The following is a 22,554-nucleotide window of genomic DNA, read 5'->3' on the forward strand; positions in this document are numbered from 1 at the left end:
GAAGTCAGAACTTCACCTTTATGACTTTCATCTCTGTGTCGTCAGATCCGGAGGCGTGGGCATTAACAAACCTTCTTTCTGTAAAAATTAACTTACCAAGTAGCAGGTTCCTTGGCACATCTTCGTGCACACTTAGTTTGGTTGGCCCTGCCCTGTATCCTGTTCAAACCCTTCCATCTCTGGTATTTTACAAAATTATTTTAAAATAACTAAGATAAGATATAAGTGTAGATGGTACAATCTAGACTCTGACCTGAAAACAATTCAATTAGTTTGTCCCAGTCATGGGACTGGAGAGATGGCTCAGCGGTTAGGAGCACTGGGTGCTCTTCCAGAGAGGTCCTGAGTTCAGTTCCCAGCAACCATATGGTGGCTCATAACCATTTATAATGGGATCGGATGCCCTCTTCTGGTGTGTCTAAAGATAGCTACAGTGTACTCGTGTACATAAAATAAACTTAAAAACAAAGCAAAACAAAAAATACCTCCCTTTAATCTCAGCACTTGGGAGGCAGAGGCAGGTAGATCTGTTAGTGCGAGACACCAGCTTGGTCTACAGAGTGAGTTCCAGGACAGCCAGGGCTACATAGTGAAACCCTACCTCAAAAAAAATTTTTATATATATATATATATATATATATATATATATATATATATACACACACACACATACATATATATATTCATCTGAGTAAAAGTCAGTATTACAGAATATAAAAAGCACAAAATACTTGGGATGAGGCAACCTGCCCCTGCTTCTCAGTCCCAGGGCTGAGGAAACAGCTGAAGTAGACAGACTTCCTTTTTGGTATCACTTCTCATTACAGAACTGCACTACACTCAAAACAAACACAAAGCACGTGCCAGCTGCCAGTTCTAGAAGAAAACAAACAAAACCAAAATAACACTGAGGAGAGGAAAGATCATGAACTGGCAAATGGGTCCTAGGGAAGCCCAAGCAGTAGGCTCCGTGGCTTTTATTTTTCTGTGAGGAATGCAGATGAAGGATCCTCCTCACAGAACACATAGTCTAAGACGCTCCCCACAGCTAACTCTCATAGTTGGGATTATTAATCTTATCGCACATTCCAGCGGGGACGTCTGAACCTTGCTATAGATGAAGCAGCACTTACTCTGACTCTTCTCTGTGTGTGCACCCGAGTGTGTGTGCACCACAGAGGTGCAGGAGTCCTTGGAAGCATAGATTCCGGGGACTCGAGTTACAGGCAGTTGTGAGCCACTGTGCGGGTACTGGGAACTGAACTCATGTCCTTTGCAAGAACAGCAAGTGTTCTTAACCACTGAGCCACCTCTTAAGCCCCTGAAAGCCCTTTCAAATTGTGCAAGTATGGTTGACTACAGCGAGGCAGTGGCCAGAGAAACAGCTCTGCACGCTACCACCTCCAGCAGCCTGAGTTCCTTTCTGAGCCCTGTACTCAGCTCAAGCTGAAGATTCTTTTTTTATTATTCTTTTCATGGCTTTTTGAGACAGTATGCAGTGTAGCCCAGGCTAGCCTAATACTTGCCATGTAGCTGAGGCTGGTTTTGAATTCCTCCTGATCCTTCTGCCTCTGCCTCCTGAGTGAGGCACACCACACCTATTCACGGGATGCTACAAATCAAACCTGGGGCTTTATGCTAGGTAAACACACCCCCAACTGAATGGCAACCCCAGCATCAAGCCAATGTTCTTTATTTCACCACAGATAAAGAATTTCAAGACAAGTCAATGTAAGGCAGAGCTGAAGTTTATTGGGAGGCACCGATGGAGGTTGTTATATTTTAAGTGGATTTAAACATAGACTTTTGAGACAGAAAGAGGGGGTGGGGCTTAGGGGTCGAGAGAGGCACTTATGGAAGGATAGCATGCATCCCCATATGACAATAGTCATACAAATGATTTTCCCTGTCTACCTTGCCCCAGACCCTCACATTGGGCGTATCTCCATTTAAGGGTTAAAATATGTAGATTTTTAATGCCAGCCCTGGGGATGTAGAGGCAGTGGGATCTCTATGAGTCTGAAGCCAGGCTGGTCTACAGAACAATAACTAGATAACTAGGCCATCCAGAGATACACAGTGAGGCACAAGGGGCTCAAGACCCCATATGAACAGCAGTGCCAAGCAACCAGAGCTTCCAGGGACTAAGCCACTACCCAAAGACTATACATGGACTGACCCTGGGCTCCAACCGCATAGGTAGCAATGAATAGCCTAGTAAGAGCAGCAGTGGAAGGGGAAGCCCTGGGTCCTGCCAAGGCTGGACCCCCAGTGAACGGGATCGTTAGGGGAAGGGCAGTAATGGGGGGAAGGATGGGGAGGGGAACACCCATAGAGAAGGGGAGGGGGACGTTGGCCCGGAAACCAGGAAAGGGAATAACAATTGAAATGTAAATAAGAAATACCCAGTTTAATAAAGATGGAGGGGGAAAAAAGGAAAGGAAAGGAAAAAATAAAAAGAAATAATTTTTAAGGATAAACAGAAACTCCAAGTTGGTATGAAATGGAGAGTGGAGCCTTACATGGCTGTCCTCCAAGAATCAGCAATTACCTTTTACACATCTTTTCTCTGCCTGGCTGAGGGTTCTCCTGAATATTTATAGTCAGTAGAGTGGTTTCGGTTCATCCTTTCATCGGAGCATCAAACAACTTTACCCAGAGCTGCACACACCTGAGAGCCCTTCAGAACGAGCTCTCAGGCCTAGGGCGGATGGATCGGCACTCAAGAGAAATTGTTGCTCCTGCGTGGCTCACAGCCATCAGTTACGTCCACTCCGGAGGACCTACCTTCTTCTGACCTCTGACGGTACTGCATGTATGAGGTACAGATACATACATGCCCCACATAAATAAATCCTTAAAAATTAAAAACTAGATAGATAGATAGATAGATAGATAGATAGATAGATAGATAGATAGATAGATGATAGATTTTTAAAAAGCCATGTTCTCACTGGAAAGAACCCAGATGCCCTTCAACAGAGGAATGGATACAGAAAATGTGGTACATCTACACAATGGAATATTACTCAGCTATCAAAAACAACGAGTTTATGAAATTCGTAGGCAAATGGTTGGAACTGGAAAATATCATCCTGAGTGAGCTAACCCAATCACAGAAAGACATACATGGTATGCACTCATTGATAAGTGGCTATTAGCCCAAATGCTTGAATTACCCTAGATCCCTAGAACAAACGAAACTCAAGACGGATGATCAAAATGTGAATGCTTCACTCCTTCTTTAAAAGGGAAACAAGAATACCCTTGGGCGGAAATAGGGAGGCAAAGTTTAGAACAGAGGCAGAAGGAACACCCATTCAGAGCCTGCCCCACATGTGGCCCATACATATACAGCCACCCAATTAGACAAGATGGATGAAGCAAAGAAGTGCAGACCGACAGGAGCCGGATGTAGATCGCTCCTGAGAGACACAGCCAGAATACAGCAAATACAGAGGCGAATGCCAGCAGCAAACCACTCAACTGAGAATAGGACCCCCGTAAGGAATCAGAGAAAGAACTGGAAGAGCTTGAAGGGGCTCGAGACCCCATATGTACAACAATGCCAAGCAACCAGAGCTTCCAGGGACTAAGCCACTACCTAAAGACTATACATGGACTGACCCTGGACTCTGACCTCATAGGTAGCAATGAATATCCTAGTAAGAGCACCAGTGGAAGGGGAAGCCCTGGGTCCTGCTAAGACTGAACCCCCAGTGAACTAGACTGTGGGGGGGAGGGCGGCAATGGGGGGAGGGTTGGGAGGGGAACACCCATAAGGAAGGGGAGGGGGAGGGGGATGTTTGCCCGGAAACCGGGAAAGGGAATAACACTCGAAATGTATATAAGAAATACTCAAGTTAATAAAAAAAAAAAAAGCCATGTTCTCTGCAGTAGCCACAATTGCATTCCTTTTCCTGTTTTTCTCAAACTACAGTTTGCATGTATGCATGTGCATGTGTGTGCGCACAAGTGTTTAAATGAACAGGTGCATTCAGACAGATAAGAAGGGGTCTTCACTATTCCGTCCTCGGGGCCCTCAGACAGGGTCTCTCTCACCGAACCATTTCAGCCAGATGAAGCTGGCGAGTGAGCTCTTATGTTCTACCTGTCTCCGCCCCTAATGTTCTGGTTACAGGACACGTCAGCTATGCCTGGATTTTCACATGCATGCTGGAGAATCAATCCCGGGTCCTATTGCTTGCAGAGCACGCGTTCTTACCTAGTGAGCCATCTCTCCAGCTCCTCCAACCACGATCTTTAAGAAAAATAAATTCTCCACCCCTTCCCATGTAAGCTAGGTGAGAGCTATGGGCCAGGAATGGCGACCCAAAACAAACTATATGCATTCATCTTACTGTAATGTTATGATACACATATTTTGTTTTATAAATACTTTTACTACATTTGTGTGGGTATGTGTGGGAGCATGCATAGACCATGGCACAAAAGTGCAAGTCAGAAGACAACTTGTAGAGCCAATTCTCTCCTACCATGTGGGTCCAGGAGAGTGAACTTAGTACCTTTACCTACTGTGTCATCTTACGAGAGTGTGTGTGTGTGTGTGTGTGTGTGTGTGTGTGTGTGTGTGTGTGTTTCTGTATGTGTGTCTGTCTGTGTGGGTCTGATTGTCTGTCTGTGTGCCTGAATATGTGTCTGTCTGTGTGCCTACACGTGTATCTGTCTATGTGTGTGTCTGTGTGTATCTCTCTGTGTGTCTTGTCTGTCTGTGTCTACGTGTGTCTGTCTGTGTCTATGTATGTGTCTGTTTGTGTGCCTGCATGTGTGCCTATGTTTCTGTCTCTGTGTGCCTATATGTGTGTCTGCATCTGTGTGTTTGTCTGGCTGTCCGTGCGCCCGTGTATTTGTGTGTGTCTTGTCTGTCTGTGTGCCTTCATATGTGTGTACTTGTATGTGTGCCTGAGTGTGTGTCTGTGTACACGTGTAAGTGACAGATCCTGGCTTATAACTCTCATCCAGCCTATCAGGTAGGTTATAAGACCCTTCTCATTCTGGATGGATCCTGCCTCAAACCTTGGGGGTAGGAATATTACACAGAGAATGAGAGAACCTGCACTGTCAGGCCTGGCTGTGTTTCTAGGCCCAGTCTGCAAATGATGATGTGTTACAGTGAGGTGTCCACAAGCTTCAAAGGCACAGGGCTCATGGGGCTTCTTCATAGCTGAAAATGTAGCTGTTCCTGATCAGTGACTTGTCACCCAGTGCATTGGCTCATGTGTGTTCTGTATAGTAAATCCATGCCCTTAAGTGGTTCCCTGAATTCTGTTGCCAATTAAGCCAATTAATTGAACCCACAGTTGGGTATGTGTGAGCCTATGGTCACGTATGTACGAGCCTAACTTGTAGCCAGCTAGGCACAAGCTCCAGGATAGAGCTTGTGACTCAGAGGTCTGCAGCTGGCATTTAAGGGCAGGGGACAGTCCCAGGATGGAGATATCTCCAGGTGACAGTCACAGTTGTCCTGGAGTAGAGGACTCCACAGTGTCTGCTGCTGAAGAAAGGAGCAGCCCCATGCTTTTGGGGGTTATAAAAATGACCTGTATTGTGCAAGCATAGCAAGAGAAGAAGCGCTCAGTTAGTTTTCCCCTTTGTACTAGTTTTATGTCACCTTGACACAAGCTAGACTCCCTGGTGAAGAGGGAGCCTCTGTTGAGAAGACGCCTCAGTCAGATCGGGTTGTATGCAAGCCTTTGGGGCATTTTCTTAACTGACGATTGATGGCGAAGGCCCAGCCCATGATGGGTAAGACTACCCCTGGGCAGGTGGCTCTGAGGTCTATAAGGAAGCAGGATGAGCAAGCCATGAGGAGCAAGCTGGGATGAAGCACCCCTGCATCAGCTCCTGCCTCCGGGTTCCTGCCATGCGTCCTGACTTCCTTCAGTGTTGAACAGTGATATGGAAACACAAGCCAAATAAAGCCTTTGCTCCCTAACTTGGTCTTTGGTCACGGTGTTTCACTGCAACAGTAGAGCCTTCTAGACCCTCAGGGCAGGTGGTTCTCAACCTGTGGGTCTCCGCCCCTCGGTGAGGGTCAAATCACCCTTTCACATGGGTCCCATCAGATGTTTGCATTGTGATTCATGGCAGTCGCAAAATTACAGTTACAGAGTAACAATAAGAATGCTATGGCTGAGGGTTACCACAGCATGAGGCACTGTACTAAGGGTCGAAACTCCAGGAAGGCGGAGTTAGAGCCTCCTATCATTTTTTCACAAAACCCAAATCTGGCTGACCACTCTGACGATCTCCCAGCCGCCAAGTCCTGGGCATACATTGCAGTGTTCTTACATTCCAGCTCTAGCCTGCCCCTCGGGAGTCCCAGCCTTCCATCAAGGTTTTGCCCTGCCCTAAATTTAAGCCACGGTGAGCTGTCTCCTATTCTGCTTTCCCCTGACCACATCGGCAATGACGCCCCTCCTCTCTGTTATTTACCAGAGAAACTACCATTTCTCAAGCCACACCTGACGTTGACTCAGACAGTGGCAAAGCACTCTCCTCCTTAGCCGTATCTGCCAAGCGTTAGCCATTCCTCGTTCCCGAGTATCCTCTCTTCTCGACATCTTCTCCTTAAAGAACGCCCAAAGTCTGAACCAGTTCCCTTCCTCCTTTCCATCCTTCCTTTTCTCCTCTTTTTTGTTCCTGGCCACTTCCTGGCTTCTCCTTACCTGAGCGCACTCAGAGTAGAAACTTAACCTTCCAGTGAGATGGGACTGAGCTGAGAAAGCCCTTCGCTCCTGCGACTGCTATTTGAAAATAAAAACATCGGGATCCTCGCTGTTCTCCTTCCTTCTGGGATTGTGAGAGGTGTGTTGAAAACTAGTGAGTACTCTATGGGCACAGGGCTACGACATTATTCCTTCAGCAGAGAAGCCCTCTCTGGTAGCGCTTGGAATGAAGGACTACAGGCTATCGAGGCGGTTTGAGAACCGAGAAGTTGCCAGTGCACCCTGAGCCTAAGACTTTGGCAAAATGCACGGAATAAACACTTGGACATATATAGTCTGAACTGGCCCAAACTGGCTTCTTTCAATCCATATAATTATATGCATGGACTCCGTACTCCACTCTAGTCTTTGTGTCCCAGCTACAGTTCCTAAGACCATGGAGAGGGCAAAGGTTAAAGGGAGCCCGGCAACGTTAATCAGAATCCTTCCTTTGTGCAAACATTGCTTCTGGAGTTCATGACGAATTCAGACTGAATTTCCTGGGCCACAACTATCTCCTCACTCCACCCCCACCCCTTGGGAGACAACGTCTCACTTTATGGCCCTGGCTGCCTGGAATTCGCTTGTAGACCAGGCTGGCCTCCAAACTCCTAGAAACTGCCTGCTTGCCTCTGCCTCCTGAGTGCTCTGAGTAAAGGCATGAACCATTATTACACTTGGCTAAAACCTTGCCCAACACCAGAAGACAGCATTGGCACCTGGATCGTTAATGTGGTTCTTCTCCCTTTCATTTTTTAAAGCTAGAGACTTCAAACGAAGATTAATCAAGCTATGTAGTAAAAGAAATAATACTTAGAAAGCCTCAAATAAATATGTTTTAGAATTACCCAGCAAAAAGATGGTCATATATCCCCAGCTCCCACATAAAAAGCTGGGCTTATCAGCACTCATCTGCGGTGAAGACAGGAGGACTCGGGGGCCTGCTGGCCAGCCAGTGTAGCTGAACTGGTAAGCTGCAGGCACAGTAAAAGACCATGTCTTAATGAAGAAGCCTGACGCCGATCTCTGACCCTCTGTGCACACATGGGCCAACAGTCCCTCCCAACACACACACACACACACACACACACACACACACACACACACCCTACAACTGCTATACAACACACACACACGTTATCTGTACTATAGGTACATTTTGATATTTTATTTATTTTGAAGATTTAAACGTTTTTTAATTATGTGTCTCTGCATATGTGTGTGATATTTACATGTGAGCACTGATGTCCGTGAAGGCCAAATCCCCTCTCAAACTAGGGTTAAAGGTGGTACCAGCTGCCTGACATGGACGCTGGAAAATGAACTCAGGTTCTCTGGAAGAACGGGGCACACTCTTAACTGCTGAGCCGACACCAGTCCATCATAAAATTCTTATATTTTATAACCTCTAAAATTATACAAGTGAAAGGATTTCCAAAAATTAGGGTTTATACAGTATAAAAATGTTTTACCTCCTTGGGGAAGAATGGTCCAAGGATGGAGTAGGTCATCATACAACCCAAGTTCATGGAAGCTGCTGATACGAGGACAAAAATCTGTTCTTTTGACAGTCGTCTAGATGTCTCTCCTGTGCTTCCTCCAGGGCCGTCACCTTGAATACAAACATATTGCTATTATAGGGGTGTGATTGGAATTCTGGGTAAAACACACAAGTGGTATTTTACACGGAGTTAGTAGACTCTTAGAACACTTGTTGAGATAAAAGGCTATTCAAAATATAATAGTTATGACCAAACAGAAAACAGACCTGGAATATCACTGCAAATTTTAAACATTTTCATATAGAGGCTCTCCAGTTAGAATTTCAATGCAGAAAATATTAAGCCATCTGATGTGTCTTTTGACTGATCTCTCAGGAACCCCTTCAATGATGGGCACCAGGGTGGCTGGCCAAAGACATCAGGCTGTAACAAAACATCATTTTCTCAAGCTCCTAGCCTCACATGCCACACAGACTCAGTCTCACAAATATGTAAGTCTGGTAATCTTCGACACTAATTAGTGGTCTTTTAAGTCAACTCATTTCATACTTTTTTCAGGTTTAAACTGTCCACAAGCCAGTCAGTCGCTGAGTTTTAAATGTTCAAGCAGACTCCTTAGCCATTTTTAAATTAAATGATTCTGAGAGGGAAAGAAGGAGGAGGAGGAGGATTATCATTTAATCTGTTTTTTCCACAAGTAGCCATTAAAGGCCGGGTAGGAAAAAAATCTATGCAAAATAGGAAAGTCTTAAGAATCCTTTAAAAAATGCCTGAGTTTGCATATTGGGCTGCCTCTATCCAGCCTTAATCTGAGGCAAGGTGCCCAGTGTTTCTGCAACTTGTACACATACATATGTGTGTATATGTATGTATGTATATATATATATGCCGGAGTTCAAGAAGGAAAGTTACAAGAGGAACGCCAGCTAATACCCCGAGTCCAAAGAACATTTTAGGCCTGATGATGTGGTGTTATTAATTTGAAAACATTCTGAAACCCCCTACTTAAAACAGCAGAGGTTTGGGAAGTACCCGTATGCATTCCTCAAACCGGAGAGAAGAAATGCTAGCCGGGACCCCACAGTCGGGCCAGATCCCACCCCGCTTGAAGAAACAACAGCAGCAGCAGCAGCAACAACAACAACAGCAACAACAACAACAACAACAACAAAACAAGCTAAGTCACCACATATCCTAAAGACCTAGGCCCGAAACCCGCGACTTCGCCACCGGCGGACTGCAGTCACCTTCTGTCCCCGCAGGAGCAGGGGGGCCCGCCGTGTCCATGAGCTGCTCTCCTGGTCCTCCGGCGCTCCGGGATCAGCGGGCGGGATGCGATGGCTGCGGGCGAGCTGCGGGGATCCGACTCTGCATTCCAGTCCAGAGGTGGAAATCGGAGCCGGGACAAGAAACCTCGCTGATCCCTGGAACCGGGGACCCACGGGAGCTAGGGCGGGCAGGGGCGGAGCTGGTGTCCCCGCCCAAGCCGATCCCAGGCTACAAATGACAAGGAGAAAGTCAGCTCTTGTGCCCTAAAGACTAGGCTATAGGTGCCTACAGGGTGGAAATGACGTGTGTGTGTGTGTGTGTGTGTGTGTGTGTGTGTGTGTGTGTGTGTGTGTGTAAACCTTCTGTGGATGCAGGTGTCTGCTACATAGCAAACTGTTTACTCATTTTCTGTGTCTTTGAATGATGAGATCCGTTTTGGTTTGGTTTGTTTGTTGTTTTGGGGTTTTGTTTTGTTTTTCCATATCCAGAGCCGGGGTTGTAAGGGTTGTACAACCTAGTTAGTCTGGTTGTGTGTGCCTTAGTGATAAGAGGCACAAGTGTTCCCTCTCTCTCCACACAAGCATCCCGGCACAAGCCTGGCTTTCACTTTGTCTTCTCCTTGTTTATTATTTGGTAAAAGTTTTAAGTTCAGAAGTCTAAGCCAACGCAAAGGATTGAGTCACACTCCTGAAGTCGAGGTAAATTTTTTTTAATATTAATTTATTTATTATATATAAGTACACTGTAGCTGTCTTCAGACACACCAGAAGAGGGCATCAGATCTCATTACAGACGGTTGTGAGCCACCATGTGGTTGCTGGGATTTGAACTCAGGACCTCTGGAAGAGCAGTCAGTGCTCCTAACCACTGGACCATCTCTCCAGCCCCGAGGTGATTTTTATATGAATGAAACTCCAGTATGGCTGCCCATTAGTAGCATGCTGACCTATTAGCAGGTGTGACAGGTACAATTAATATTTTACTATAAAGCATCGGGTTCTACGATAGAATTGTCGGGAAAGTTCTGTATTTTAGCAAAGTGAATCTTGCATAGCCCTGTTACTGTGGATCTTGAAGGTTATATGGAAATTCCAGGCGGTCTAGAAATAGTTCTAAGACAGAGAACTTGGGAAATGCTCCAAACGCCAGGCTTAGCTAAAGCAAGGATTCTTCGAAGCTATTAATGGAGTTTCTAGACTCTAACCTCTTTAGCTTCAATCTCACTAAAAACCTTTAAAAATAATTTTAAAAACTTATGTGTGTGTCAGTGCAGGTTCCCTAGAGTTAAAGGTAATCATTAACCAACTCACATGGGTGCCTGGAACTGAACCTGTGTCCTCTGGAGGAGTAGTAAGTGGTAAACACTGGACTATCTCAATATTCCTACCAGTTGCTATTACACCAACTTCTCATTCTGACTCAACCTCCACCCGACCTCAACCCACAGAAGAATTTCCTCCAAATATTTCTTCTATGGTTTTCTTTTTTTCCTTTCTGCTTTTTAGAAACTCACTTTCTGGACCGGTATTACCTGCAGATGTTGTGTTACCCAAACTGGACCTTCGCCCCTCCCACCCCACCTCTGTCTTTCTTTCTTCCTTGGACTCTATCCTAAGTTTTCTTAACTTTGTATTAGCAACCTTTTAACTAACTTTTCCATTTATGTTGACATCTATTTCCCTCTGCAATCAGCAGCGATTCTTATACTTAATATATATGTATATATATACACATATATAAAAATTATATATACACATTATATACACATATATACATTGTATACACACATATATATCCACATCACACACATATAAACTATATATGTTATACACACATTACAAACACACACATATATATACACACACATATACACGCATATATACATATATACACACATATATACATATATATACACACACATATATACATATATACACACATATATATACATATATACACACACATATATACATATATACACACACATATATACATATATACACATATATATCCACATCACATACATATATATTATATATACATTTTACACACATTACAAACACACACATATATATACACACATATATACATATATACACACACATATACACACATATATACATATACACACACATATACACACATATATATACACACACATATATACATATATACATATATACACACATATACACACATATATACATATATACACACACATATATACATATATACATATACACACACACATATATATATACATATATACACACATATATACATATATACACACACATATATACATATATACACACACATATATACATATATACACACACATATATACATATATACACACATATATACATATACATATATACACACATATATATACATATATACATATTCATACATATATACACATATACATACACACACATCGATACATACACACATGTGTATGTGTATGTATATGTATATGTATATGTATATGTATGTGTATGTGTATGTGTATGTGTATGTGTATGTGTATGTGTATATGTATATGTATATCCTTGGGCCTGTAAGATGGCTGAAAAGCTAAGGGTATTTAGTGCCTAGTTATAACTGCGACCCAAGTTATAATCCTGGGATGCACATGGTGGGAGGAGAGAACCAACTTCCCCACTCTTTCAAATTACACACTTGTGCCCCCCCAATACCCAATAAATAAATAGATACGATTAAAATGACTAAAACCTTGTATTCCTGTTTTGTGTCTATGCACTGCTAGTTCTGGGGGTCTGGACCAGGTGATTCCCAGTTCCTGATCGTTCGACTACGAATTTAATAAAAGGCAGACGTAGCTCAGCAGCCTGAGGCTTAACTTGGCTTGGACTTTGCACACGCCTCTCTTCGTATAATATACCTGGTGGTGTTTTGTGAACCTGGGACCTCCATGCTCCTTAAGCTGCACACATGCTCTCTCCCAGCAATGGCACTTGTTTCTTCTCGCCTTCCTAGTCGTCAGACTTAGACAGTCTGATTCTATTCTGCTACTCTTGGTTTATGTCAAGGCCTGATCTAGGATGAACTAGTTTGGGATACATGTACAATAAGGCAAACTTGTGTTCTCAAAAGAACTTTAGGGGGGAATCTCCTATCTACCACTTTATGCCTCTGCATGAGAGGGCAAACCTGACTGAAATACGTACATTGGACTGGAGAGATGGTTTAGTGGCTAAGAGTACTTGTTGTTTCTTCTACAGGACCCACAACCAGCTGTAACTCCAGTTCCAGACGGAGCTGACCCCCTTCTTCTAGTCTCTGCATGCACTTGGTGCACAGACACACATGCTGGCAAACGACTCATACATATGAAAGAAATAAATAAAATTAGATAAATTATGGAGAGGTACCTATGAAGTGGAAAAATGATCTTATGGCTAAATCTACCAATCAAAACAGAGGATCCACTCTCAACTGTAAGTTTGTTTTCCTGCTTATGTGTCTCTGGAAGGATGTTGGATCCCCTAGAACCAGAGTTATAGACAGTTGTGAGCCGCCATGTGGCTGCTGGGTCCTCTTAACCAATGAGCTCTCTCTCCTGTCCTGTGAATTTCCTAAACTAAGAGGAAGACCAACTTTTTCCAGGTATTCTCTTATTTACGGTTCCTGATGTTCTTCATTCTGGAACATTTGAGCTTTCCATCCCAAGACATTTCCCTTCCACACGAGTTTTCCCCCTGGAATATTATATATGAGTCATTATAAAGTATCAGTCGTCTGGTGGTGAATGCTTCTTGTTTCATTTCTTTCTGGGTGATTTTTAAGGTTTTTTGTTAAGCATAGAAATATGTTTAGTAAGTTGTCTCTTGGCCCTTGCAAAATGCGGGCCTAGTGTTATTTGGCCCCTTTCATTTCTTCAGAGAAATGAATGGAATTTTCTGTTTGCCTTATTAACCTCTTATATGGAATGTTCCCCTCCCACCTTGGTCTGCCTGCTCTTTCTTTTTTTCCTCTTTATCTGGCTTTTTTTTTTTTTTACTAGCTTCCTTATGTGCCCAAGGGAACACTTTTCACACTGTTTACAATGATCACCCTTTCTTGTTCCTAGCATTGAGAAGCAGAAAGCCTGCACTTTGCAAATGCAGAGGTCTTCTGCAACCAGGACATTCAGGAAGGCCAGGACTAGTGACAGCTCATTGAAACCAGAATACTGATAACAGATAGCATAGTACAGACCTACAGCACTCGATAAGGCAAGACTAAGTACAGTTAGTGACCTACTAACTGTATGATAAGACCTACTTTCCATGGATTTGGTAATTCAAACTAGCATCACATTCTAGAGCATTAAAATCCTTTCGTTGTCCTGGATACTTGATCTCAGGCCACTCGAGCTGGCCTGACACTTGCTCTGTAGCTGAGAACGTTCTGACAGCCCTGTGTCCGCCTTCTGAATACTGAGATAAGTCTAACTCCCAGTTTTATTTGGTGCCGAGCCGTAGAAAGCAGAACCCGGTGCACTCTACCATGCAAGCATTCTGCGTTGAGGCAGCTTCCCAGCCCTTCCCTCATGTCTTGTACACAGTGTTGTACAAGGTAAAGATGTACAAGGTAAAGACGCATTTTAAGCCACCGCTCGTTTAACCCTCACCATGTTCCAGCACTAGTAGCGTCTCTGCTGACCTGTGAACAGCCTACGGAAGACTGGCTACCAAGCCGGCTGGGAGTCTAACGCCTCTGAGATGGACCCAAGATGTAACACCTTAGCCAGCTTCGCTACCCAGCTCTGTTTTCTTTTTCACTTTTTTTGAAAATAGTTTTTACCTTTTACTTTCTGGTGATTTTGAGACAGGGTTTCTCTCTGTGTAACCTGGAACTCACTATGTAAAACAAGCTAGCCTTGAACTCATAGAGATGCTTCCTTGAGTGTGCTGGTGTTAAAGTGTGCACCATTACTACTGGTTTTGTTTTTGTTTTTTTTTACTTATTTTTAACTTTAAAAATTATTTAGTTCTCTCTCCCTCCCCTCCCCTCCCCCAACCCCGTGTGTATGCATGTGTGGATTCAGGTATCCATGCATTACAGCATCAATGTGTAAGCCAGGGAACGACCGAGGTAGTTGGCGCTCACCTACCATCTTTTATTAGAAACACGGTCATTTTCTTCTTTTCCCACGGCTTTTGCCGGACCATCTGGCCCTTCAGCTGCTCGGGATTCGCCAGCTTCATCACTCATTTCCTCCGTGCTCACCCAAGGCTGGGCTTGCACCTGTGCTACATGTCTGGCTTTTACAGGAGTTCTGAGGATTCACATTCAGCTTCTCACACTTGCACAGCCAACACTTTTACTCATGGACGACGTGTCTGTGTGTGTGTGTGCGTGTGCGTGTGTATGTGTGAGTCTGTGTGTGTGTGTGAAAGAGTGTGTGTGTTTGTGTGTGTGTGTGTGTGTATGTGTATGTGTGAGTGTGCGTGTGTGTGTGCTGTCCAAATCAAAGATCCTCCTGCTTAATCTATCTTACAGTTCTTCCTTTTTCAACACTGATAAAAGTTGAACTGTGTATCTTACTTGGAGTTTCTATTGCTTTGACAAACATAACAAAACAAAGAAAAAACCCCACCAAGGCCCAAAAGCAAGCTGGGGAAGAAAGGGTTAATTCTGCTTACACTTCCAGATTAAAGTCCATCCTTGGAGGGAGTCAGATGAGGAACTCAAGCAGGGCAGAATGCTGGAGGCATGGTGCAGAGACCATGAATGGGTGCTGCTTACTATGTTGCTCCCCATGGCTTGCTCAGTGTGCTTTGTTATAGAACCCTGGACCACCAGTCCAGGGATGGCACCACCCACAATGGGCTGGACCCTTCCCCACTTGATCACTAGTTGAGAAAATGCCTTATAGCTGGGTCTCATGGAGGCATTTCCTCAACTGAGGTTCCTTCCTCTCTGATGACGATAGCTTCTGTCAAGCTGACACAAAACCAGTACAGTGTGTTCTCTCAAAATTTACATTGAAAGCCCTAACTCCTCAGCACCCTCCTAATCTGACTGATATTTTTACAAAAAGAAACACTTTGGACACAGAGATACACAGGAAGAGTGTCCTGTGAGGAGGACTGGGTCTCTGCTAAGTTAGTCAAGGAACCAGACTCACGACATCCAGGAGCTAAGAACAGGGCCGGGAGCTAACTCCCACAGCCTTAGAAGCTAGCTAGAGCAAGAGGTAATGTCTTCAGACACTAAGTGTATGTTTTTGTTTTTGGTTTTTTTTTTTTGTTGTTGTTTTTGTTTTTGTTTTTGTTATACCTGCCCTAGCAAACCACACCTATATTTAGATGATTCAGAAATCTCGATTTCTGTTCTCTTTCCCTGCCTAAACGCAATATTTTCCATTTATGCAAATTTTTAGCACAGTGACACAGGAGCTGTTGTCTTATTGTCAAACTGTGATTAGAAGAGTGATCCTTGAATTCTCAGTAACACCCCTTCCTCCACATCAGGTATCAAATGATTGCATTCAGAGCAAAGGCTTTGAAGTCCACTCTCCTGAAAAGCCAGCTTCCTGTTTATCTGCCCCTGACCTTGGGAACAGAGAAACTTCCTATCTTGATTTCATTAAAACATAATAATAATAATAATAATAATAATAATAATAACTCATCATTATATCATTATTTTTAGTTTTTGAGACAGGTTCTGATTAGTTAGCCCAGGCTCGTCTCAAATTTCATGTGGCTAAAACTGGCCTTCAATTCATGATTCTTATGCCTCAACATATGGTGTACTAGAGTAATACACTATACCATGACACATTCATATTACTTAATAAGAGCTAATACTGGCATTAGCATGTAGGGTCCTGCTCAAGTTTCATTTCTGTTGCTGTGATGCTCATCCTGACTAAAAGTAACTGAGGGCAGCCAACCTAATCTAGGCATTTTTCAATTGAGGCTTTCTTTTATTTTTTTTTAAGATTTATTTATTCATTATATATAAGTACACTGTAGCTGTCTTCAGACACACCAGAAGAGGGCATCAGATCTCATTACATATGGTTGTGAGTCACCATGTGGTTGCTGGGATTTGAACTCAGGACCTCTGGAAGAGCAGTCAGTGCTTTTAACCACCCAGGCATCTCTCCAGCCTGAATCAAGGCATTCTTGTTGGGTGACTCTAAGCTGTAGTACCTTAACATTTAAAACTTAACAGCACAGGATCTGCAGACAAGGGATAAGACAAGAAGCTAGCATCTTCGGTGGTATTTAGGAAATACTAACATTTTATTACCATGCTTCGTTCCTGTTATTATGAGTGCACATGCGTCTGGTGCTAGGGCCTGAACTAGGCCAGGCACACAATCTACCACTGTTAGACTATGATCCCAGCTTTACTTTTTAATGTTATTTTTATTTTATTTATTCATTTGCTTACCTTGGTTTTTTTGAGACAGAATTTTTCTGTGTAACAGCCCTGGATGTCCTGGAACTTGTAGACCAGGCTGGCCTTGAACTCACAGATATCTGCCTGCCTCTGCCTCCCAAGTGCTGGGATAAAAGGCCTGAGCTACCATGCCCAAATTGCAATCGCCTCCTTCCATCAGGAGTAATGGGCTTATTTCCCTGGCTCTATGATGACATACAGTCTCTCTTTGTACTCACTATAGCTCTGCTCACTCCCTCGTTCCCCTTCCTGTGATTTTCACCGTTTTCCTTTTTGAGAGCAGTGGAAACTGGCTTTGTTTTGATTTCTACTTCCAAATGGATGTGGCTGGCTACGTGAAGCATATTCCTGGAGTTAGGCCCTCTTACGTGTTCTTGGTCACCATCTTGGGGATGGCAGGTGCAGCCATTTGCACGCACGGGGCCACGCCCCACTGTTTTGCCTGTGCACTTTCTAACCCACATTTGTGTTTATTGTGTGACTGCTAGAATGCTCTGGGTGAGAGCCACTAGCCTCTACATGATTTTTCTGCCACCTTTGCCAATACCTAACATTGTTAGAGTGTGTGAAGTAGTAAAAGTTAATGTATCAAACCATAGGTAAGGTGTTTTTGTCTAAAACAAAAATCTTCATCACATGAAAATTAACTTCCCTTTGGGTATTAAAATGATTACACAATCAAGATGTAAGGGTGGGGGGAGCTCCAGTTGTTAAAAGGGGGTGCTTGGGGTTGGGGATTTAGCTCAGTGGTAGAGCGCTTGCCTAGGAAATGCAAGGCCCTGGGTTCTAGTCCCCAGCTCCGAAAAAAAGAACCAAAAAAAAGGGGGGGGGGTGCTTGCTGCTGACAGAAAGGCATTTATAACGATAGACTTTTTAGGGCAAACAACTGACATCAAAGGTGTGGAGAGAAATCAAGTCTGAATTGGTTGCTACTGTGTTGGGAACAGCACCAAAATGTAGGCACCAAGCTGTTTTTTCTTAGTATTTACCCATGCATCAGTTATTTCCTCCATCACTTTCCAACTTTACCATTCAGTCTCTTCTGCGAGACTTTTCTTCTGGAAAGAGAAATCTAATATGCTTAATACACCAACGTTTTACTTTTTTGTTTTAGACATGGTCTCATTATTTAGTCCCTGGTGGCCTGGAACTCAAAGCTATCCATCTGCTTCTGCTTCTCAAGTTCTGGGATTAAAGGTTTGCACCTTACCTATGGTTTGACACATTAACTTTTAATAGCCTTATACGAAGGAAACTATTTAAATTCTACTTAACCACAGTCTTTTCCGATTGTGTAATGTTTCAAAATCACTTCCAAAACAGCCAAAAAGGCACCTATGTCTTCCCCTTTGCGCTCTCTTCCTGTCTGAATACTCTTCCTGTAAGTACAGGAACTCTAGTTCAAGTCCCTTTTAAATGCTGCCATGAACTCCAAATCCTCTGTTTCCACATCATCTCCACTCCCCAACTCTGTGGCATTCTGGTATTTTAAGATTTTGTTTATTTATCTAATATATGTATATATATACATATATATGCTGTATACACGCGCGCGCACACACAGACACACACAGACACAGACACATACAGACACACAGACACAGACACAGACACACACACACAGACACACACACACACACACACACACACACACACACATATATATGCTGTAGCTGTCCAGACACACCAGAAGGCATCGGGTCCCATTACAGATGGTTGTGAGCCACCATGTGGTTGCTGAGAAGTGAACTCAAGACCTCTGGAAGAGCAGTCAGTGCTCTTAACCGCTGAGCCATCTCTCCAGACCCTGGTATTTTAATCTTTGGCTAAAATACTAGCTTTATCTTCTAAAATGCAGTCATTTTAAGTTTCGGCGTCTTTCATCTTAAAGAGAAAGCACAATAGACACTGGCCGAAAACACGCCCGGAGAAACTAGCCACCTATCAAATACTTTTTTGAATTGCTGGGTTAAGGAAGGAAGCCCGAGGCTTTAAAGGTGAAACTCAAACGTTTATTAGCAATCTAAAAAGGAACTTCATCAACTTTCTGAAATCCTCATGAAATTCATGAGCCCGACAATGATCGCCGTATCTACCGCGTTGGCCATCGGAAGGGAAGCCCGGGCTGGCTACGGGGATATCTTCTGAGAGAGACGTTGTCTTGTGTATTTGCTCTGGAAGTAGAAGAGTGAGTGATTCCTTTAAAATTAAAATGCATTTGTCAGCGTAGGAGGGAACTGGCTTTAAGGTTCTGGAATTCCACTCCTGGTGGCCAAGTCCTGGGTTGAATGTGCGAGCTTCAAAGCCAGGCTTTCCCCTTAGTGATAGACCCTCGGAGAGTTTAACATGTACTGTACCTCGGGGATCCCAGTTTCTGCGAAGCTGCGACTCGGGGAATAAAATAGGGTAAAACCGAAATGTTCATTCAGAACCGGTTGCATTCAGAACCAGGATCTGACCTGGCTGGAAAGTCTGCTTAAACACATTGCAAAGCAGTGGGTTTGCGATCATAGACAAATCACAACCACTCGGAGCGGCTCAAAACAAAGGGACCAAAATGTGTCCTCCGGTAACGCTCAGCCTAATCGACCAGTGTTACCAACAGGCAACTTGACAGTAAGATATGGAGAGACCACTTAAAACAAACTTATTTTGTAATGCAGCGGAAAGAAAAAAAAAAAACGGCAGTACGTTGGCTCCTCTCGCGTCCCATAGAAGCAGATCGTGGGGCCTCCGCGAGCCACGCCCCCAGGAAGGAGGCTGCCCGTTGTAATGCCTGCTGGAAATCCAGACGCGTTCTTACCACGGACGCTCCTGAAGGCGGAAGTGGAAACTCCTAAGGCCCGGCATCGCGGGAGCCACCTCTCTAGTGGGAGGAGTCGCACATGCGCACAGAAGCCCAGCAGAGCGCTTAAATACCGTCATGCGGCCACCAGCGGCCTTTTCCCCTGCCGCCGCCAAGTTCCGCGGAGGCGGAAGCTCGGGGTGAGTCCGAACTAAACCTGTACGCCGCATACCGCGTGTTCTGTGCGCTTTGGTTTCAAATGTGGAGAAGTGCTTGTGTTCTAACAGGCAATTTACTGGCGTTTTGTCTTATAGTGCGTTCAAGATTCGGCGTCACCCGTAATCCACCGCCATGGCCGAGGAAGGGTGAGCGGATGGGCCCTAGTTGGGGCGTGGGCCTCCCGCGGAGGACGCGGGTCTGCACGTTATCCAAATTAGTTATTGCCCATGGCCTCTCGAGGATTCTAACGATTCTGTCTGCATTTCAGCATAGCTGCTGGAGGTGTAATGGACGTCAACACTGCTCTACAAGAGGTGCTGAAGACCGCCCTCATCCACGATGGCCTAGCACGTGGCATACGCGAAGCTGCCAAAGCCTTAGACAAGTACGTGTCTCAGTCTCAATACTGTGGGGTGTTGCAGCCGGAACAAAAACTGCAGCCAAGGGACGAAAGCGTGAAGTTCATGCTGTTAGCACAAAAGTTCTGAGTGTCATCCGTCCAGCAGGAAACATAGGAAAAGGTATCAACTCTAGCCCACTTAGGATGTGTGGGTTGCTGTGTGGATCGGGGCTGAGCGGTAGTTGCTTTTGTTAAGCTACAGTGTTTGAGTGATGACTTGTATTGTCGGATACCCCTTCACCCCGTTCATGGGTGAGATTCAGCTAGTCTGACAAACCTGTAGCACTTGGGTACTTTTGCAAAAAGAAAAAGGGAACGTCGTTGACATCTGTAGTTTACAGATACAACTTAGCAATGTTTCAGTGTCTTATTTGGGAATATGCCTTGTTTTTATTATGTCTATGCACGAGGATGTCAGGTGATTTTAACATTTGAATTTCCTGTAAGCTGACTTGAATCCAGGTGGGCATCGCAGCTCCTGTTGTGATTATTTACAATGTTTGAATAATGCAGCATTGAATCAACTTTCAAGGTTTGGCCATAAGCAGGCTTCCTCAAGAAATAATGGCCTATGTTATCCAAGGGCCAAGGTTTGGACAGGAAAATTGTATGCATGCGCTCCAGCAGTTTGCACACTAGTGTGTGCTGCATAGTAAGCCTTACTAGCATGGTGAGATGCCTTGACTGGAAATACTTGAGGCCGTGGTTTCACTTTCTGATTTTGCATTGTAGGCGCCAAGCCCATCTCTGCGTGCTTGCATCCAACTGTGATGAGCCCATGTATGTCAAGCTGGTGGAGGCGCTCTGTGCCGAGCACCAGATCAACCTGATAAAGGTAAGCAGACGCTCTTCCTGTCCTAGTGATTAACAGGCACCAGAACTAGGAGCTGTCTGGTGACCTTGTGACAATCCGGGGCTGCACATGATGACAACTGGCTCCCTCTACTGAGTCGCAGTGAGGAAACTGCCATGTCACCCTTCTGACGCTGCCACCTTGGGAATTTTGAGTTTCAGTGTGTACTACCTTTATTCTCTGCTAGTAATTGCTTTTGTCTTTGGTAGGTTGATGACAACAAGAAACTAGGGGAATGGGTAGGCCTCTGTAAAATCGATCGAGAGGGGAAGCCACGGAAAGTGGTTGGTTGCAGTTGCGTTGTAGTTAAGGTAAGTTCTATCTTTTAAATGTTGATGGCCTTTTAATGGAAACAAGTCTGGAAACAGACTTAATTATGCTGTAAGGGTAATCTGAAAGCCAGCCAGCTAGTCTGCTTAGCTCTGTGTTTCTGCAGAAATGTAAAAAGGCTGGCAATAGTAACGCCATGTTACGAGCCTTAAGGACAGTTAAGTTTTTAAGGTCCCTGAAAATGGCTACAGTGTTAATTCTGGGGAGCACTTTAAGAATGAATCAAATAGTTAATAAGAACTTAATACTGGGGGTGGGGGATTTAGCTCAGAGCGCTTACCTAGTGAGCTCAAGGCCCTGGGTTCGGGCCCCAGCTCCGAAAAAAAGAAAAGAAAGAAAAGGAAGAACTTAATACTGGAAAAGTAATTTGCATCTAATTTTTTTAAGGACTATGGCAAAGAATCTCAGGCCAAGGATGTCATCGAGGAGTACTTCAAATGCAAGAAATGAATAAATAAAATTTTGGCTCATTTTTTTCTCCTTGTTTCTTTTTGTTTGCTGCTATAAAATGGAATGTCCTTGTTTGGGTGGTTGGTTGCAGTTTGGAAGTGTATACTCTGAAGGTTTTAATTGGCTAAGCAACTCTAACCAGGCTACATACATAAAACTAAAATGAGAAGAGTTCTTTTGATGGACAAGGAGGTGCATCAGCTTTAAAACAGGCCTCAGAATCTGGCACAATTTGGGCAGCCGGAACTATTGCTTTAGGCTCTGACTACATATGACAAGTTAAGAGGTAAATTTTACTGAGTAAACATCCAGGTTGGTATTAATGAAACAAAAATGTCAAATTTAGGGGAGGGTGAAGGGTTAAATTAAGGTGAAATTTTGGACTCAGGCTCCCTGGGGGAAGATGTAAACATGCCTTTGAAGCTTGGATTTCTGAACCCTGGTATTCCAAGTCAGGTTTTTCTAGCGTTACAGTAGGTTGTGCTGCAGATTGCTTAGAGAGTAATGAAGGATTCTTAATCTGCATTCTGGGACAGTTCCCTTTATGTGAACCTTCAGTATTTTGTTAAGCACTTTAGTGGGTTAAAAAAACC

General features: G+C 44.0%; 2 protein-coding genes, 1 long non-coding RNA gene and 3 other non-coding genes across 10 annotated transcripts in view; 4 read left to right on the top strand and 2 right to left on the bottom strand.

Moving 5' to 3' along the window:
- The window catches only part of Slc18b1 (solute carrier family 18 member B1), a 42,582-nt gene extending 32,785 nt beyond the window's left edge, over positions 1-9,797 (bottom strand). Inside the window, exons 1-2 of one of the 2 annotated variants that reach the window (XR_010053972.1) lie at positions 9,478-9,797; positions 8,201-8,340 (exon numbers count right to left, since the gene is read on the bottom strand). Coding sequence is in view for 1 of the 2 variants with exons in the window: in NM_001400828.1 (NP_001387757.1) it covers positions 8,201-8,340; positions 9,478-9,517 (180 nt within the window). In the remaining variant the exon portion in view is untranslated. The remainder of the gene's footprint in view (positions 1-8,200; positions 8,341-9,477) is intronic. The other variant, NM_001400828.1, reaches the window with a different exon arrangement.
- Positions 9,798-18,914: 9,117 nt separating this feature from the next.
- LOC100910237 (uncharacterized) lies at positions 18,915-19,643 on the bottom strand. The gene is made up of 2 exons (NR_110684.1): positions 19,282-19,643; positions 18,915-19,098 (listed from the first exon to the last, which is right to left on the bottom strand). It is a non-coding gene; the product is annotated as an uncharacterized LOC100910237 (long non-coding RNA).
- Positions 19,644-19,696: 53 nt separating this feature from the next.
- Rps12 (ribosomal protein S12) lies at positions 19,697-21,988 on the top strand. Of its 4 annotated transcripts, none has more exons than NM_031709.3 (6): positions 19,829-19,909; positions 20,024-20,074; positions 20,197-20,313; positions 21,061-21,163; positions 21,391-21,492; positions 21,899-21,985. In NM_031709.3, the coding sequence occupies exons 2-6, from the start codon at positions 20,061-20,063 to the stop codon at positions 21,959-21,961; spliced, it is 399 nt and encodes a 132-aa protein (NP_113897.2). In that variant the 5' UTR covers positions 19,829-19,909; positions 20,024-20,060; the 3' UTR covers positions 21,962-21,985. The 4 variants fall into 4 exon arrangements, with proteins under 4 accessions (XP_063128980.1, NP_113897.2, XP_063128983.1 ...); XM_063272913.1 differs by having other exon boundaries at positions 19,869-19,928; positions 21,899-21,988; XM_063272917.1 differs by lacking the exon at positions 19,829-19,909 and having other exon boundaries at positions 19,935-20,074; positions 21,899-21,988.
- On the top strand, positions 20,532-20,605 carry LOC120100344 (small nucleolar RNA SNORD101). Its single transcript, XR_005500113.1, has one exon. It is a non-coding gene; the product is annotated as a small nucleolar RNA SNORD101 (small nucleolar RNA).
- On the top strand, positions 21,244-21,318 carry Snord100 (small nucleolar RNA, C/D box 100). Its single transcript, XR_005500215.1, has one exon. It is a non-coding gene; the product is annotated as a small nucleolar RNA SNORD100 (small nucleolar RNA).
- On the top strand, positions 21,578-21,704 carry LOC134478798 (small nucleolar RNA SNORA33). Its single transcript, XR_005500154.1, has one exon. It is a non-coding gene; the product is annotated as a small nucleolar RNA SNORA33 (small nucleolar RNA).
- Positions 21,989-22,554: the final 566 nt, after the last annotated feature.

The sequence above is a fragment of the Rattus norvegicus genome, chromosome 1, assembly GCF_036323735.1.
Source record: "Rattus norvegicus strain BN/NHsdMcwi chromosome 1, GRCr8, whole genome shotgun sequence".
Lineage (NCBI taxonomy): Eukaryota > Metazoa > Chordata > Mammalia > Rodentia > Muridae > Rattus > Rattus norvegicus.